General features: G+C 61.6%; 1 protein-coding gene across 1 annotated transcript; it reads right to left on the minus strand.

Moving 5' to 3' along the window:
• Nucleotides 1–6334: 6334 nt before the first annotated feature.
• FAM92B (family with sequence similarity 92, member B) lies at nt 6335–15993 on the minus strand. Its single transcript, XM_012648182.1, has 9 exons — nt 15817–15993; nt 14498–14732; nt 13014–13082; nt 12831–12932; nt 12667–12672; nt 10868–10972; nt 8626–8739; nt 7232–7333; nt 6335–6445 (listed from the first exon to the last, which is right to left on the minus strand). The coding sequence occupies exons 1-9, from the start codon at nt 15855–15857 to the stop codon at nt 6335–6337; spliced, it is 885 nt and encodes a 294-aa protein (XP_012503636.1). The 5' UTR covers nt 15858–15993.
• Between the last annotated feature and the right edge of the window lie 405 nt (nt 15994–16398).

Here is a 16398-nt window from a genome sequence, read left to right on the forward strand (position 1 = left end):
ATTCCCCCCACCCCAGGTACAGAAGGAGCTGCTGTGTCGGCCTCGGCGGGTCCCTGTTCTTCCCCAGCCTCCCTCCGTGGGACGGGAACTGGGGAGTCTCGGGAGCCCCAGGAGGAGAGACAGGTCCTGTGCAGGGGGTGCTCTTTCCCGGCTGTAGAGAGACCCGGCCCCTGTCTAGGGACATGTGAGTGCCCTGTTGATGGCACAGGATCCGTGTGGCTTCCTTCGAGTCACACTAGCGCCGAGGCTTCTGCTCAGCCGATGACTTCCCTCTGAAGCTTCCTCAGCGCACCGGGAGCAGCTTTGTGCCATCTGTCCCACTCGAGAAACATAGAAGAGAAATCCAGTAGCTACAAGACAGCCACCCTTTCTAAAAGCAAACAGTGCTGCTGTTTATTTCAGACAAGGCGGGAGAGTCTGTTTGGTGGGACAGCCAGCTGGGGAGCCGTGGCTCTGCTGTGATTGTCCAGGGCCAGGTAGCGGAGTGGGGCCTGGGCCCTCCACCCCTGTGGCCTTCACGGCCCCAGCCCAAGCCTTTGTACCCCTTCCTCCACCCACACCTGGTGCCTGGAACCTCGGCTTTCCTGCGGCGGTTTGTCCCGGCACAGAAGCCCAGCCGTGGGGACGAGGCCTGACCCACAGCCTACAGCATGCTGGCTCCCACGGCCTGCTGCTTCCTGGACACCCTGGGCTCCCCGCCTCTGGTCGTGACTTGAGATGGGTGCACGGAGCTGTCCCCCCACCCTCCCTCCTCCCCTCCTGCCTGCCCCGCCTTCCCGCCTTCGGTCAAATCATTACCGTCGCGTCCCTGAGGACAGCAGAAACACGCCTGATAGTCACTTACCCAGCGACCACTCAAAAGGTTTCCCTCTGGAATGCCGCCCTGGAATGTTCCAGGGAAGAACACACATTGGTTGAGCCATAGAACGTGTGTTCGGGGCATTATCTGAAGTGTGGCGTCATCTGAGCACACTCGGGCAACACGTTGCCAAACCAAAGGACTGGGGAACCAGGGCCCGGAGCCTCTGGCGGCACAACGAGTGTGTGTGTGATTTTAGCCCTGCTGGCGGTGCCACGAGACAACACGACTGTTGCCGGCTGGTGTGCCCCGTGCCGGGCAGACGGTGCAGGTTGAGGTGCCCTCCCCCGTCGTTAGGCCCCAGCGACCGCGCATGTCTCCACTGAATCCATTAGAGAAGTCACGTCGGATCAACAGGTGTGCGGACCCCTCCTCGCTCCAGTGCCAACTTCAGATAATGCACCCCTCCCCAAAAACGCGGCCCTGGAAGCTTCGTGCCCTCCCCCCTGCGTCTGTAAAACTCGCTGACCTTCCGGGCGCCCCCAGTGGCCGTTGCGTCCTCAGCTTTCGTAGTCATTTATTATTAGTGTCAGTGAAATGCGTTAGGACTTTGCTCTGAGGTGCCCACAAGACTTACCCCCGTATATATAGGACTTTTGTGCAGATGTTTGGCCTGGTCTGAGTTCTCGGCAAGAACATTCGATTCTGAGCCTCTCTCCAGGGGCGCTGGAGAGCTTGTGTGCAGCTTTTGGAAGGAAATGCAGCTTTGACTTCTATTGGCTTTATTTCCAAGCACTTTAACTTCAAAAATGATCTTGGGACATCCTCCCCTCACCCCCTGCAAGATAGACCTCTTGAAATGGCAGTTTAAAGTGGAAGAAGGGCTTGTTTCGTTTTGTTCCCTGCCTTGCTCTTCCTCCTCGGAGCTGGAGGAAGTCTGACCCCGGGAAGTGTCACCTTCTGTGCCGGGCCCCACACAGGACGCCACCAGAGAGGTGGCAGGCCCTGGGGGACAAGAGGGGAGCTGGAGGTGGCCCAGGAAGCTGCCCCACCGTCCCTCCTGCGGACAGCTGGCTTCGGCTGAGTGTCTCATTTTCAAGTCCTCTGGCCAGTGTCACCTGCAGGAGGCACAGTGTCCCCGAAGAGCTCGCCTGCTGAGGTTTCCCCTTCCCTGGGACACCTTTTTCCCCCCAGGGCCTGACCAGTGCAGACAGACCCCGCCCACAACACTCAGAGGTCCCCCCATGGGGAGATGTCACCCCCAGGTGCACAGAGGGACGCTTTGGCACGGGAGAGCTCTGGTAGCCCTTCTGTAAACTCAGGAAGCCTCAGACAGTACCCAGTCCGAGCAGGTAGAGTGCCAAAGCCAGGAGCGCTGGTGTTTCAGATCGCTGCTGTGTCACCTTGAGGGCCAAGTGGATCGTACTGAACCAAAATACGTCTAGTTCTCTCGAGTAAAGAATTCCCTGCTTTGAAAACAAGACACTGTTGAGATGCGGCTCTATATGGTTTTAGCCTTTGTTATAATTTTAGCAAGATTGATCGATGTTTAAGAGGGGCCACATGAATGTTCAGATTGCATCCGCTGTGTGCATGTGCGTGTGTGTGTGTGTGCGCGCACGCGTGCATTTAGCCAAAGGCCAGAGAACTGAGCCCCGAAGTGGAATAGACTCCGTGATATTCCGGTTGCCAAAAGAAGAAAAGTAGGCTAAGGAGCTCTGAAAGAGGGCCAGAGGAAGGCTCTGATTTCTGAGCTCTGTGCCCGGGTTAAAGCCCAGATGTTCAGTTGATCCAAGGAACACACGTGCGATTTGGAACCAGCACGGCGGTTCGGAGCCGAGGCCCACGTGGGAATCAGACACCGCCTACCTTTGTCTTCCTTTCTGGGAGTGGAACCCAAACGGGCCCCCATCACCCACCTCCCCAAGCCAGGCAGGCCGTGGCGTTCGTTTCTGTGGGTAGAGGCTGCAGCCTTGCGACAAGCTTCCCCGAGGGCTGTTCCGCGTGGCTTGCCTTGACACCTGGGAGCGCGTGGCATCCTGACCCGAGGAACAGAGTTCACACGTAAAGCAGTTTGGGAAGGTTTCGTTCTAACAGGTACCAGAAGCCAGGGCCGTAAATGACAAGCCTGACCTTGCCGGGTCACACTGACCAGTGGCTTATATCAGGGAGGGTCCAGTCGGCCCGCGTGGTTAGATCAGCTTCGTTACCGGCTGCCCAAAACTTCAGCCAGGGGGGCAGCCAAGGAGCCCAGTGCTTTGCCAAGAACAGTGGGGGCTTGAGAACGAGGCCTTTAAAAATGAGAGGGTCCCTTATTGCAGAGGGAGAAGGGACGCTGGGTGTGGCAGTGGCCCAGCCCCATCCTCAGGGAGCGGGGAGGGGAGAGTCCCTCTGGGCCCCGACAGGCGGGGGTCCGAGGTGGCCTCCTCGCCTTCCTCAGCACGCGCGAAGCTGTGGGGCGCTGCTCCATGCACACCCGGCTCCCGCCGCGGGGAGCGCTGAGTTCTGTGAGAGCGTCCCCCTTCCAGCCCCGCCTTGTCGCCGCCTGTCCTGCACATCGCTTACTTGTGTCGTGATTCTCGGAGAAAGGGCTCACTTCAAACCTTCTAGCCGAGTTCCACAGTAAAGAGACTCGTGCGGCGAGGGGTCCCCGACTGGCTCGCGTCGTGCGGAGCTTCAGACAGCCCAGAGCTTCCTCAGGCTGCACGGCCGCTCGCCCAGTAAAGCCCGTGCCGGGCCAGGAGGGAAGGTGTCGTTTGTCAGGCGTCCACAGACGGGCCCTTTCGAGGTCGTCCGTGTGCAGCGCTGAGCCACCCTGTGAGGCAGCCCCTTCCGGGGCCTCCACTCTGTGCCTCGGTGCCCCTTGTGTCTCTGGGCCTGGGTGTCACACACTCCCCCGGGGAGAGAGGGACCGACAGGACTCGCAGGAATGGCACCTCTGTGGGGGCCAGCCTGTGCCATTCCTGAGTGACCCTGAGCCGCACACCCTCGGGTTGAGTTCGTGTCAGCATTTCCCCGCCGGCCCGTCCGAGCTCTGCGGAGTGGGGTGAACAGAGAGCGTGGGACTGCGGCCCGTCCCTAGCAGGGCCCAGGGAGCCACGTGGCCCTGGGACTCAGGTGGGGCAGCGCTCCACGGTGGGGCGCTCTTGGTCACTGCCGGAAAGGGGAGAACTTGCCGTGTCAGTGCGGGGGAGAGTGAGGATGGTCTGGGCTTGGGGGTCCCTTTCACACATCCCCTCCCGCAGGACATGGTGCACTTTGGGGACAGCCCAGAGCCCTGCTTCACCGCAGCCTCCAGGCACTGACAAAGCAAAGTCAAAGCCAGCGCCGCGACCTGGGGCCCGTGAGCTGCACGTGAGGGATGTCGCGCCCTAACTGGAGAGAGGGCGTGCCGGAACCGCCTGCGTGGAGCTGGGGTTGGGGCGGTGCCTGCTCCCTCCTTGCTCCTGGACGGTGGCCTCTGAGCTACAGCCAGGGAATACGGTGGCCAGGCGGGGAGGCTTGCCCTCGGGAGGCCAAGCTCTAAGGCGGGACTGCAGGTGGCTTCCCCTGCAGGAGACACGTGGCAAGGCCGCGGGGGGAGCCAAGCCAGGGCGAGGGGCCAGGGCCTGGCGCTTAGAGTCTCTGGGCGGCACCTGGGGAAAGGTGAGTCACACGTTCGAACACTAGGAAAAGCTAGAAATTCAAACAACATGCCTATAGCCCCTTAAAACACGCACCTGCGCCCGAACCTTCATTGTGCTTTGGGGTTTCTGCTGGAACTTTCAGTGGTGTTTTACATCGTGCATTCGCTGCTTTCTCTTTCACCCACGTTTGTCTCGGACCTAAACCTGCCATCGTCACACCCAGACGTGGCGTTTTTGGTAGCTCCCAAAGTAGAGTTCGGTGATGCTGATGTTTTATGTGTTACAGTTACGCAATTTGCGTCCCACGAGGTGATGGTCTACAAACTGTACTTTAAGGTTGAGAAAGTTTCAAGGTTGAAGATGTCAAAGCAGTGCTGAAATCAAAGCTGTTTCCCGTGAAGAAAGAAATATGTATATATATTGCACCTTGGCCTGACAGAGGTGGAAACTGAAATAAACTATCTTTTAAAAAAAAGTCTGCTTAATTTTTGTTTTAACGTGTCTGTGAAGACTTTTTACAGAATTTGCGATCTTCTCGGTTACGTCCGTGGCTGTTCAGAAGAGAACGTTTTTTCCTGAGGGCAGACGGATATTTCCCCGCTGAGGCCGAGCGTTCGGGGCCGTCGGGTGGGTGAGCCCGTGGGCCATGCCGGGAGCGGGGCTCCCTCTGTAGGTGAAGTCTGCCGAGTGGGCTGCTCAGCCACCGGGGGTCTGCGTCAGTGCCCAGGCTGAGTGTCCGCCCAGGCCACAGCGTGCCCTCAGCCCTGCCCACTCAACGCCCGATCCCGCGGCTCTCAGAGCAGAGCCGCTGCACCTCAAGACTGAGGGGTTTCGGGGCGGTCAGCGGACCCCGGCTACAGCCTGCCTGACACAGCAGGACGCCTTCGTCTGTCCTTTCCAGCTCGGTTCCGCAGACGTCTTTTGTGAAACGTGTGGGCTTTCCCTCTTTCCGATTATAGGAAGCCGGTGGCCACGTTCCAACACCCTGGCCTAAAGAGAGGGGCCAGCGAGCCGGGGGAGCAGGAGGCACCTGGGAGGGAGGATGCTGGGACTTGGGGGCCCCCTGCCCAGCTGCCTGAGTGGCAGCGGGCTGATCTCGATGTCCCCAGCTCTCCCGCTGCCCCCTCTTAGCCAAGCGTGGAGGGAGGGCCTGACGGGTCCGCGCTCTCAGCCTGGGGCGTCGCACCCAGACTTCTGCTCTCCAGCAGCAGGCAGAGGGTGGATTCAGAGGCAAACCCGAGGGAGGAAGGGGCGCCCTGGAGGGCAGCAGAGGCCCAGGTCTGGTCCACCCCCCCGCCCACTCACTGTATGCCTTTACCTTCAGTCAAGACAAGGCCACACTGGGGCGTGGGAGGCCTCTAATGACAGGCACCTTATCAAAAGGGGCGACTGGGACACGGCCTCGCACGCACACAGGGAGGAGGCCGCCCGGAGATGGAGGCAGAGACTGGGTGACGTGTCCAAGGACACAGCGACCACCAGAAGCCAGGAGAGAGCCCAGGAACAGAACCGACCCCAGAGCCCTCAGGAGGAGCCAAACCTGCCGACACCTTGCTCTCAGACTTGCGGCCTCCAGAACGTGAGACAATAAATCCCAGCTTTGATGCTGCCCCGTCTGTGGGACTTTGTCGGCGCAGCCCCAGAGAACGGACCCGTGTGCTTTCTGCATCAGCCCAGGGTTAATCACAACTGGCGTCCCCAGATCAGATAGCAGGAAACAAGACAGGAGTCGAACTGAGAGTCACAGGCATTTATTGGTCACCAGCTACGCTCCGGGCACCGTGCCGGGGCAGCCTGCAAGGGGGTGATGTCGGCCTGTTGTACAGATGGGGAAACTGAGGCTCAGGAGGTGCCTGCCAGGACCCAGGGCCAGCCCCAGTTCTTCCGACTGTCGTGGGGAGTCCTCCTCCTACGTCTGCAGCCCCTGTCCCCTGAGGTCCTCCACGGGGGCCTCCTCCGCGGAGCCGTCCTCACTCACCTCCTCTTCCGTTCTCTGCCTCCGTGTGGCGCTCTCAGCACTCTGAATAATGGTGATAATGATTAAAACCGCAGCAACGACATCAGTAATAATGACAGCAGGGCTTTAAATGCGTCACTTAGATCTGTCACCTAATGCTGTCCAGCCCTGCGAGGCGGTGACTGTCAGCGGCCGCTCTGCCGCTGGGGACCCTAAGGCCCAGAGAGGCGGGAGCTGAGGTGGGGACAGCCTGCCCGGGCTGCACTGCCTCCCCACGTGACAGCCGTCCTCTCACACGCACGGTGGGCCCGCTGCCCCTCGCCCCCACTCAGTGGGACTAACTCTGCCACGGTTGGCATGAGGCCGTCAGTTTATCCGCCCTGCTGGGCCGGACACGTGAAGGTCCCTGCAGACATAGAAGCGTGTCTGACGGCGGGCCGTGCTGGGGCCGTGGGCAACACATAGTGCCTGCGGCTCACCACTGCCCTGACCTTGAGAAACCCTGAACTCTGACCTGGGGGCCCATGGCTTGGATACAGGCGTGCACCTGTCCGGAACGCTCATTCTTAAGTGGGAACGCCTCGCAATGCCTCTAGGGGGCACTCGGGACCCATGGAGGCCACGGGGGAGGCCGGTGTGGCTGGCGGGGCTTTGCTGGTTCCACTTCAAGGCAAAGTCCTGGTCAGACTCCAGGACAGCCCCCCACGCTCCCCGCCTCTGCCCCTCCCCAGCCTCTCGTTTCAAATCCAAGTTCTTTCTCAACGTCCTCCGATCTCTGCGTCACTGCCACCCAGCCTCCCCGGTCCCTTCACTTTGTCACAGGTTTAACCCCCCAACCCAAGCGCTCACCCGGCTGGCAGGAGGCCGCGGCACAGGCGGAGAGGGGTTGCTATCAGCGAGCGGCCGAGCAGTGTGATGCCCGTAAACTCCCTGCATCTTGGCTGTAAAATCCTGCCGAGCAGACACCAGGGTGGGTAGGAACCAATGGGAAAACACAACGGGGGCGGGACAGGGGTGGGAAAGAAGGACCATCATTGGGACACCAGCGGAACCCCGGGGTCCTGTCTGGAGGCTTCCTGTTTGCTGTGCCACGTCCTCTGCAGCAGCCCCATAAGTTGGCATTATCATCCCATTTTACAGATGGGGAAACTAAGGCCCAGAGAGGCTAGGCAACATGTCCATAGTCAAACAGGAAAATCACCCCTATCGAGAATTTCGTAGAGGTGATGAATGCAAGAAAGCCCATCTGATCCTCGTTCAACCTCGTGTGGTGGTTTTAAAGCTTAGCTTCAAATTCTCTGACGCTTCTTCCATTGGGAGCTGGAGTTAATTCCTCTCCCCTTGAATACGGGCTGGCCTTGGAGGTGCGCTTCAAATAGAATATGGCAAAGTCGTGGCGGAGTTACTTGTGAGGTTAGGTCACAAAAGGCAGTAACTATTGCGTCTCAGGATGGCGCTCTTGAAACCGGCTGCCCTGCTGTGAGGACACCCGCGCCACGTGGAGAGGCCACGGGCAGGGGTTCCGGCCTCAGGCCTCCCCAAGGCCCCAGAGAGGGCAGGCTCTGCGGGAGGGCGGCTCACGCAGCCGCCCAGGCTCCAGAAGGACCCTGTGCTGGGCTTAACGCTCTGCCGCCGCCATCCTGAAATCTTCATCCTTGTTGAGCAAAAGGCCCCCATTTTCCTTCTGTGCTGGGCCCTGCGAGTCGTGGGGCCTGTTCTGTGCCCAGACAACATCATCATCTGCCGGGTATGAGCGAGGAAGCCGTCGCAGCGACCGAGCCCCGCTCCCACTGACGGCGTCTGCACGAGGGACCGCGCCTGAGACCTGCCCAGCCGAGCCCCATCAACCCTCAAACCACGAAAGGTCATCGTGATAAGTGATTGTCGTTTTGACAACACCAGGTGTGGGGAAGGGCGGAACAGCTCGTTCTGGATTTTGATCGGGTCAGATGGGGATACTGAGCACTTCCTTCTGCGTCAGCCAGGAGGTACTTGCTGATGTTCACCCCTCTGTTTCAAACACCCCAAGGATGAACGTGTTGATATCCCAGGTGGCTTTCAGAAAAACCCTCCACCTCCTGGTTTGGCGCCCAGGGCAGGTGTTCAAAGCAGTTCATCAGAGCGAGTCTTCAGAGTTGGAAAAGTTGCAAAATGTGCCCGACAAAATCTGCACCTATCAGGACAGAGCCCAGACGGGTTCTCTCCCACTCCCCCAAACAGAAAACGGGGTGTCTGCGGCCTACCTGCAGGTCTCGCTCCAGGCGATAGTTCTCCAGGGTCTGGAAGGCGCTGGAATACACCTCCACCGCTTTGGCGTGGAACACCATCTCGATGGTCACAAAATCAGAAAAAATTTTCTGTGGGAGAGAAGCGCAAGCCACGTAAGCAACAGGAGAGGGGAGCGCCGGGGGCCGTGCGCGTAGACTAATGAGGGGGGCGGGGTGAGCCCTCCGCGTGGGGCAGGTCCTAGGTGGGGCATTCCGATGTTACCTTTAATTTATTTTTGTTTGAACAGATAACGCATTGCCATGGTTCGGAAATCAGAACTGTGCCAAAGTGCTGGCTGGGGAGACCTGCTCAGCATCCTGTTCCCCTTCTTCCCGTCCCCTCCACCTCCTTGAGATGATAACTTCCAGAAGGTTCTTGTGTATTCCTCCATTGCTTCCTTAAATACGTTTTCTTCTTTTCTCCCTGTCTGTGTTCCGAGCCTGGCTTTTTCCAGTTAACCGTCAGTCCCGGAGACCTTTGCGCAGGAAGCACCTTCGTTCGTTTCCGTGCGGTTTTCATCTGCACGGCGTTTCTCCGTGTGGACCGACCACAATGGATTCAACAGTCCCTGGCCCTGGGACACGTGGATTATTTGCAGCCTTTGCTGTAGCAAACAACGTAGCCACGAAGATCTTTGTGCAAATGTCACCTCATTCCTGGCGGGGCACAGCTGTGTGTGCGGGCGGGGGGCGGTTCCAGGAGCGGAACTGCAGGGTCCAAGGCCAGAGCGTCGTGCCCGCGATCCCAGCAGCCTGCCTGCCCCGCACGGGGCTGCACTGGACGTGTGCGGGGCTGGGTGCCCCGTGGCTCTGTCGCCTGGGCTCATCCATGCAGCCTTGACCTCACTCGCTCTGCGCACAGGTGTCTGCAGGTTGAGGGCTACGAGACCTTCAGCCGCCGTCGCCCACGGGCTTCAGGGGAGCGGGTCTTCTAGCGGGGAGGACAGGGCAGCTGGTGGGCCCTGCTAAGCCTCACTTACGTGTTCATTCATGCATTCATTCCACAAGTATTCGCTGAGTACCCGCTAAGTGCCAAGCCCTGGACCTGGTGGCCAGGACCTAGCAGGGGACACAACAGGCAGGGGGTTTGCCCTGTGGTGCCAGCATGCAGTGCGGGAGGCAGGCGTTAAACAGTCATCGTGTGATCCGTCCGTCTCCCCCCCAGGGTGTCGACGCCATGGGCTCAGGGGCCTTGCTTTGCTGGGCGTGGTGTCCCTGGCATTGGGCACAGAGCCTGGCACATAGTAGGTATGTATTCAACACTTGTAAATCAACCAGTGAGTTAAATATACAAGTAACCGGTCCCCCAGTGGCAGCCCCCGAGGGAGCAGAGCGCAGTAACAAGGGCCTGGCCAGTCTGGGGTCCAGGTGGTTTTCCTCAAGGAAAAACCTGAGTCTGAGGGACGAGTAAGTGTTTGATGCAGAGCGAGGCACAGGCTGTGCAAAGGCCCTGAGGTAGGAAGGGGCATGGTGCACTGCAGCTTGGAGAATCACCTGCAAGAGAGGCTGGAGGGCTGAGCCCGGCTTCAGGAGCCTCGGGAAGGATCTTGGCCTTCATCCCCAGAACAAGGGGAGTGACAGATTGGACCTGCCTTTGGGGAGACTCCTTGAGCTGCTATTTGGAAAATAGAGAGCGGTGGAGAGTGGGGGGAGGGATCTCTGTGATCAGCTTGTCCCAAAAGACCCCAACTCCCTGAGACCCTCTTGCAAGAGCTGGGGCTCTGAGCGCAGGATTCTGTTGCACGGGGTTGGGGGGCGTCTGGGGTCTGGGTGGAAGGAGGACGGCGCCCACCCCGCTGTGCCGCGGCGAGGCTTGTTCCCAGCAGGGCATCCGGGGCTTCGGGGCGGAAGGCGGAAGTTAGCGCAGCCTGGGTGGCTGTGCGGGAAGGAAGGGAGGAGGGCGGCGTGTGTGCCGTGGGCAAACTCCCGGCTGGGAGCTGCGCCCAGGGCGGCCGAACGGTTCCTGGCTTCCGGGCCGGCCAGCTGTGCCGGGACAGCTGCCCCGAGCAGCCGGCCTCCTGCCCCCTGCAGCCAGGATTAACTGTCCCAGGAGCCTGTGTGGGCACAAGTTCACACACGTGTGCTCACACACTGGAGAACGCTCACACGTGCGTCCAGGCACATACACACACTGGTACACGCGCACACACGTGCACACGGAAAGCATGCACGCGCGAGGCAGCCCAGAGCGCCCCCAACACGGGGCCGACGCCCTCACCTGCAGGTCCTTCAGCTTCTGCCTCTGGAAGGCGCCCACCGTGTCCTCCAGCTGGCGGGTGGTGCGGCTGGCGTCCGCCGAGGCCCTCTGCACGCTGGTCTCTGCCTGGCCCCAGGGACACAGAAGTGGAGTGTCACGGGGTGGCTCGGGCCCTTAGACACCATCCTGTCTCCGCACCCTTCTCTTAGGCCAGCTCTACTGCCTCATGGGACATCGTCTCTTGCCAATGTGGTCATCAAAAAGATGGCCGAATAGGACCACGGCTGAAGGGGCAGTCGCTGGAGGTGGACAGCCTGTCACAGCTGTGCAACCTCGAGCAAGTCACTTCACCTCTCTGAGCCTCCGTCTCCTTGCCTATAAACAGGGGTATGGATAACACCTGCTTTGCAGGGTGCCTGTGAGACTTTAGCAGCGGCAGCTGCTGAGCTGTTGTAACAGGTGCTCCCCGTTCACTGATGTTTGCTGCTTGCACGTGGGACACGTGCAGGTAAATCATTCGTCCCTCTGACCAGCATCTGTAGAGCCCACCTTACGCCGCGCCCAGACCACCGAGAACCTGGATCTCAGAGTCAGACAACTGGGAGCTGAGTTCTGGGTTTGCCACTTAACTGCCTGCGTGACCTTGAGCAAGTCACCTTTCTCGGCCTCAGTTTCCTCTTTACAATAGCGCTTTAGACGCCTGCCCTGGGTGGGAGGAGGGAGCCGGGGCTGGCGCCCAGGAAGCCCCCAGCAGAGCAGGGAGAGCGGTTGTCATGCAAACCAACCGCTGACAAGGATGGGCTGAATTCGTGCTCACAGAAGGTGCTCACAGAAGGCTGTCACCCCACGCTGACTTGGACCTGGACCCCTCGCCCTGGGCACTACTGGCCTGTGCCTGGCAGGGTGTTGGCAGCACCTCCTGCCCACCAGCTGCCGTGTGGCAGGCGGGACGATGGCTCCCCAGAGACGTCTACATCCCAATCCCTGGAACCTGTCAATCCGTCACCGGACAAGGCACAGGGGGACTGCGGGTGCTACTCAGCTGTCCTCGAGGAGATTGTCCCGGATTATCAGGTAACCCCGGTGTTGTCACAGGGTCCTTGGAAGGGGAAGAGGGAGGCCGGCAGGAGGGGAAAGTCAGAGCAAGGTACGGGCTGCTGGCTGGAAGGTGAAGGAAGGGACCAGGAGCCAAGGGACGCGGGCAGGGGACAGATTCCTCCCTGGAGCTTCCGAGGAAACGCAGCCCCGCCCACACCTGATGCAGGCCCCCCGGAGGACACAGGAGCGCATGCTCGTGTCTTCAAGGCGCTGGGTCTGTGGTCATTTGCTACTGCAGAGGTAGGAACCCAACACTCTCCAGTCGTGACAACCAGGAATCCCCAGTGACGAAACTGCTGACTTAGGCCATTCGGGGCTCTCTTTGGGCGAGGTCACGCAGTTGCAAACACGGCAGAGGGGACTGGCCCCTCCACCAGCCCTGAGCCGCCTCCCAGCCCCCTGGGTCTCTGTGAGCCTCGGTTTCCTCATCCAAGCAATGGGGCTGATGCCAGACGTGCCCTCCTGACGTGAGCATGAAACGGGTGACCCCGCTGAGGAAACTGGGGCTGTGGGCGAGTGAGTGCTGGACAGTGTCGATGACGGGACAGCGCCCAGGTCCCCTGACCCCCAGCAGCTGCCTCCCCCGGACCTTTGACTCTCCTACCCTGAGCGGGCCCCCGCACACACCCGCTTCTGCCCAGGTACAGCTCACCGGGCCCATTTGTGACGTCATGCCTTACCTGCCTCGATTCTGCCTGCCCCCGACAGGCGGTGGCACTCACCTGGGACTGGGAAAGGTGCCGTTAAGGAAGCAGGTTAAGCCCACACAGCCTGTGGGGCGGTCCACCCCGTCGCGGCCCCTGCCCAGAGAAGACCCCACAGAGCATCTGGGACGAGTGGTCGCCCTGGCCCAGCAGCCCCAGGCCCAACTCCTAGGGAAGGATACGATCATCTGCCGGTCTGAGGGCGACTTCTGCCTCAGTTTCTCCAGCTTCTGCAGTTGTTTGATCTCATTCTTTTGGGCGTGTTTGAGTTTCTTGATCTCAGCCTGAGGAAAAGAGGAGGGCTGCTTCCCAGGGTCCCCGCCAGGCAGGACCCAGACGCCACCCGCCCGGGGGCCCCAACTCACCCGCGTCTGCTTAATCTGCGCCCCATAGAGCTTGAGGGGGTTGACGACCTTGGTCTCCAGCCTCTCGACCTGGGGGAGCATGAGGGACACCCGAGAATCAGAGCGAGGGGAGCAGGATGCTACCCGCCTCCAGCTGCCGCGCAAGATGCCGTCTGCACCCGAGCTGCACGCCCAGGGCCGTGGGAACCTGAGGTGCCCCCGCCCCCCCAGGGCTGGAAGCACCGGCCCGGGCTCAGGCGATACGTTCACTCCCAGCACGCCTCGTTTCCTCGCCTGTGAAATGGGGTCATGGCTGTACCCACCAGGGCTTCATGACCATCCGATGGGACACGTGCGACCCTTGGGAAGACAGTGCCTGGCGCAGGACTCAGGGTCATCACCAGGGAGGGCAGGAGAGGGAGCAGCAGCAGCCCTCTGCCCTGTCTCCTGGCCACCGTGCAGGCAGGCAGTGACAGCCCCACTTTGCAGATGAGAAAACTGAGCCTCGATTTGGGGACAGGACTTCTGTTGAGCTCGCAGCAGGGCAGAGACAGGACTTACATCCAGAGTTTCCCACTCCAGGGCCCCGCACTAGTCTCCTGTTCCCCAGACTGCCTCGGGGGCTCGCTGGCCCCGGATGGATGCACGGAATGGCGTGGGCTTTGGAGCTGGGGGGCGGGCGGGGGTGCTGGACCGGAGCCAGGGAGGCGGCGGGAGCGCGGGGCGCAGTCAAGGCCACCCCTCGCTGGTCGCTGCTGGTTCGCTGAGCTGCCGCGCTGTCCTGGGGCTTGAGATCCCAGGGTCAAGGGGAGGAGGGGAGGGGCCTCACCCTGAGCCGGTGCCTTAGCTACTTCAGCAAACAGTCGGTGACGGTCGGTCGCAGTGACTGCCCCGAGCCTGGCACCAGTGGGTGTCACGTGAGAGCAGACACAGCTTGAAGCCCTGACGGCGCCGCCCCAGTTTGATTCCGGAGGTCCAGGGCGTGGCCCCCAAATCTGCCCGTCTAACGAGTTCCCAGGTGAGGCGGATGCGGCGGGCCCCGCCAGCCGGGAGGACCAGTGGTTTAAACCGGAGTTTTGGGTTAATCCTCCCCACGGCCTCGTGGGGGAGGGACAGCTGCTAGCCCCATCTTACAAGTGGGAAACTGAGCCCTAGAGTTCACCCCTTACAGGCAAGCAGAGGGCTTCTTGTGCCCTCGGCGTGGAAGCTCCTGACTCGAGGCTCTGGCCTGGGGGGTGGCAGAGTGAAGCCCACCTCAGAGTCCTCGGAGCCCCCCAAGGGCAGGAGCCGGGGGCCGGGAAGGCGGGATGCGCAGGCGGCGTCGGGAGCGTGAGAGGAGCCGTCCCTCCTCCCACAACCGCGCCCGGCGCCTTGAGGACGGGGCCCTTGGCCACCAGCTTGCCAGCTGGGTGGAGGAGCCTCCTCCCGAGTCACGGCCCACGACCCCCGGGGTCAGTACAGATCTAAAACTCTACGCTCACACCCGCCGGCGGCGGCCCGCTCACCTCGGCCTGCCGGTAGTCCTGCACTTGCGCCAGGGCCTCGGCGAAGCTCCTCACGGCGGCCCGCAGCTCGGGGGGCTCGGCGCTGGCGAAGCCGATGAGCTGCCCGACCAGCTGGTCCGCCTTGTCCCGCAGCCGGGCCGTCTTGCGCGTGTAGGCGGCCAGCAGCGAGCAGAACTGCCCCAAGTGCTTCTCGGCGTTGGCCACCGTGTCCTCCATCATCCTCGCCTGGCTGTCCCTGGGGGGGGCGGGGGCCCGTCACGCCTCGAGCAGAGGGCCATCTGTCATGAGCACAGGAGCCTCCGGGAGCCACCGCCCACCGGCCTCCTCCTGAGTGGCCCACGTCAGGTCAGGCGCCGGGTCCTGGGAATGGCACCCGAGGTGACAGCATCAGGCCATCGAGGCAGAGGAGGGGCCTTGCCTGGGCTGTCACAGGCGGCAGGAACGCGAATGTGGACTTGGCTCTTAAAAGCTGGGTGGAAGGCACAGAGTTCGCACAAACCCCTGCCACGCGGGGGCCCCGCCGTGGCCATGTGTTGTCGTGGTCCGTTTGGACCACTGAGGAGCAGCGTCCACGGCGTGTTCGCTGAAGCCCACGGTTTACACGATGGCCTCGCACGTTCGGTGCGCAACGCCAGGTGTCCACGTTAAGCGTCACACGGGACAGTTTCGCTGCCCCGGGGAGTCTCCTTCCCCCTGCCCCAACCTGCAGCTTTGGTCTGTGGTTCTTGCCGTCGCTGGTCCCCTCGCGTCACACTGGGCTTCTCCCGCCCTCGACGTCGTGGCGGGCGCTCGCTGACTCCTCTGCTCCTGGCCCGGCACCTGCGCACCGCGGTCTCCCCGGCCTCGGCACCCTCCCTCCTGGGCCTCCCTACACTCTGTCCTCTCCACCGTCCCCAGGCCGTGGCTGTCCCTGCCTCTCTCCCTCTGACTGAAGTCCCCCGTGCAGCCCTCGAATCGCACCGCTGAAGCCGGAAACTCTGAGGAGTGGCCCGTGGCCTGCTGACACATCCTAGCGCACGCGCTGCTTCCTGGCCCGCAGCGCATGCTGCGTAGACCCCGCTACCCTGTGGGTAAGGGGCTGCTGTTATCGCTGCTTTAGAATTCAGCACCCTGAGGCCCAGAGAGGTGAAGCATGTTGCTAAAGGTCACACAGCAGCCGCAGTCTCTGTTTCTCCAGGGGGGTCCTTGAGGTGGGGACGGGGTGGGGGAGCCCACCTTACTGCCCCCGCCAGTCCCGCTGCCCTCACCCTTCTTGGTGCATCAGCCCCCGGACCCTGTCTCCACCTCCCTCCCAGCAGGGCCGGCCCAGGGCCACTCACCTGGAGAGGACGATGTTCATTGTGGCCGAGGTGCCAGCCATCCTGGGCTTGAGGAATAAGGACAGGGCCCCAGGAGTCTCGCAGGCCCGGGAGGAGCTGGGCAGGGCTGGGCGCAACTGTGTGGTCCGGGCTCAAGGGACGCTGCCACCTGGTTGCCAGGCGACAGTGGCCGCCCACAGCAGGCCCTGGGAGGAGCTGCCTGCTGGTCGCCCGGGCAACCGCTCCCTGAGGCCACCCTCCCCAGAGGCCAGCCTCCCCCAGCCACGCAGAGAAGGGGCGTCCCAAAGAGGCCCCCTCGCTTTGAAGACAGAGGTTCTTTTGTGGAGCCGGGCAGTGGTTGGGGTTCCCCAAGGGGCAGCAGGGAGGGATTTAGGGCAGCTTGCCCGGGGCTCCCTCCTAGCCGTGAGGATGCCGGCGCAGGGGGCAGGGTCCCGGGAGAGCCGGTCACGCAGGAGGGGCGTGGAAACGCACAGAGTGAATCCGGGTGGCCCTGAGGCCTTGCACGTGGACTGAGGGGACAGGGAAGGAGCATCGGACATTTTTATCATAACCGTATTGTCCTTTCCCTTATTAAAAAAGCGG

Source organism: Propithecus coquereli, unplaced genomic scaffold (assembly GCF_000956105.1).
Source record: "Propithecus coquereli isolate 6110/MARCELLA unplaced genomic scaffold, Pcoq_1.0 Scaffold280, whole genome shotgun sequence".
Taxonomy (NCBI): domain Eukaryota; kingdom Metazoa; phylum Chordata; class Mammalia; order Primates; family Indriidae; genus Propithecus; species Propithecus coquereli.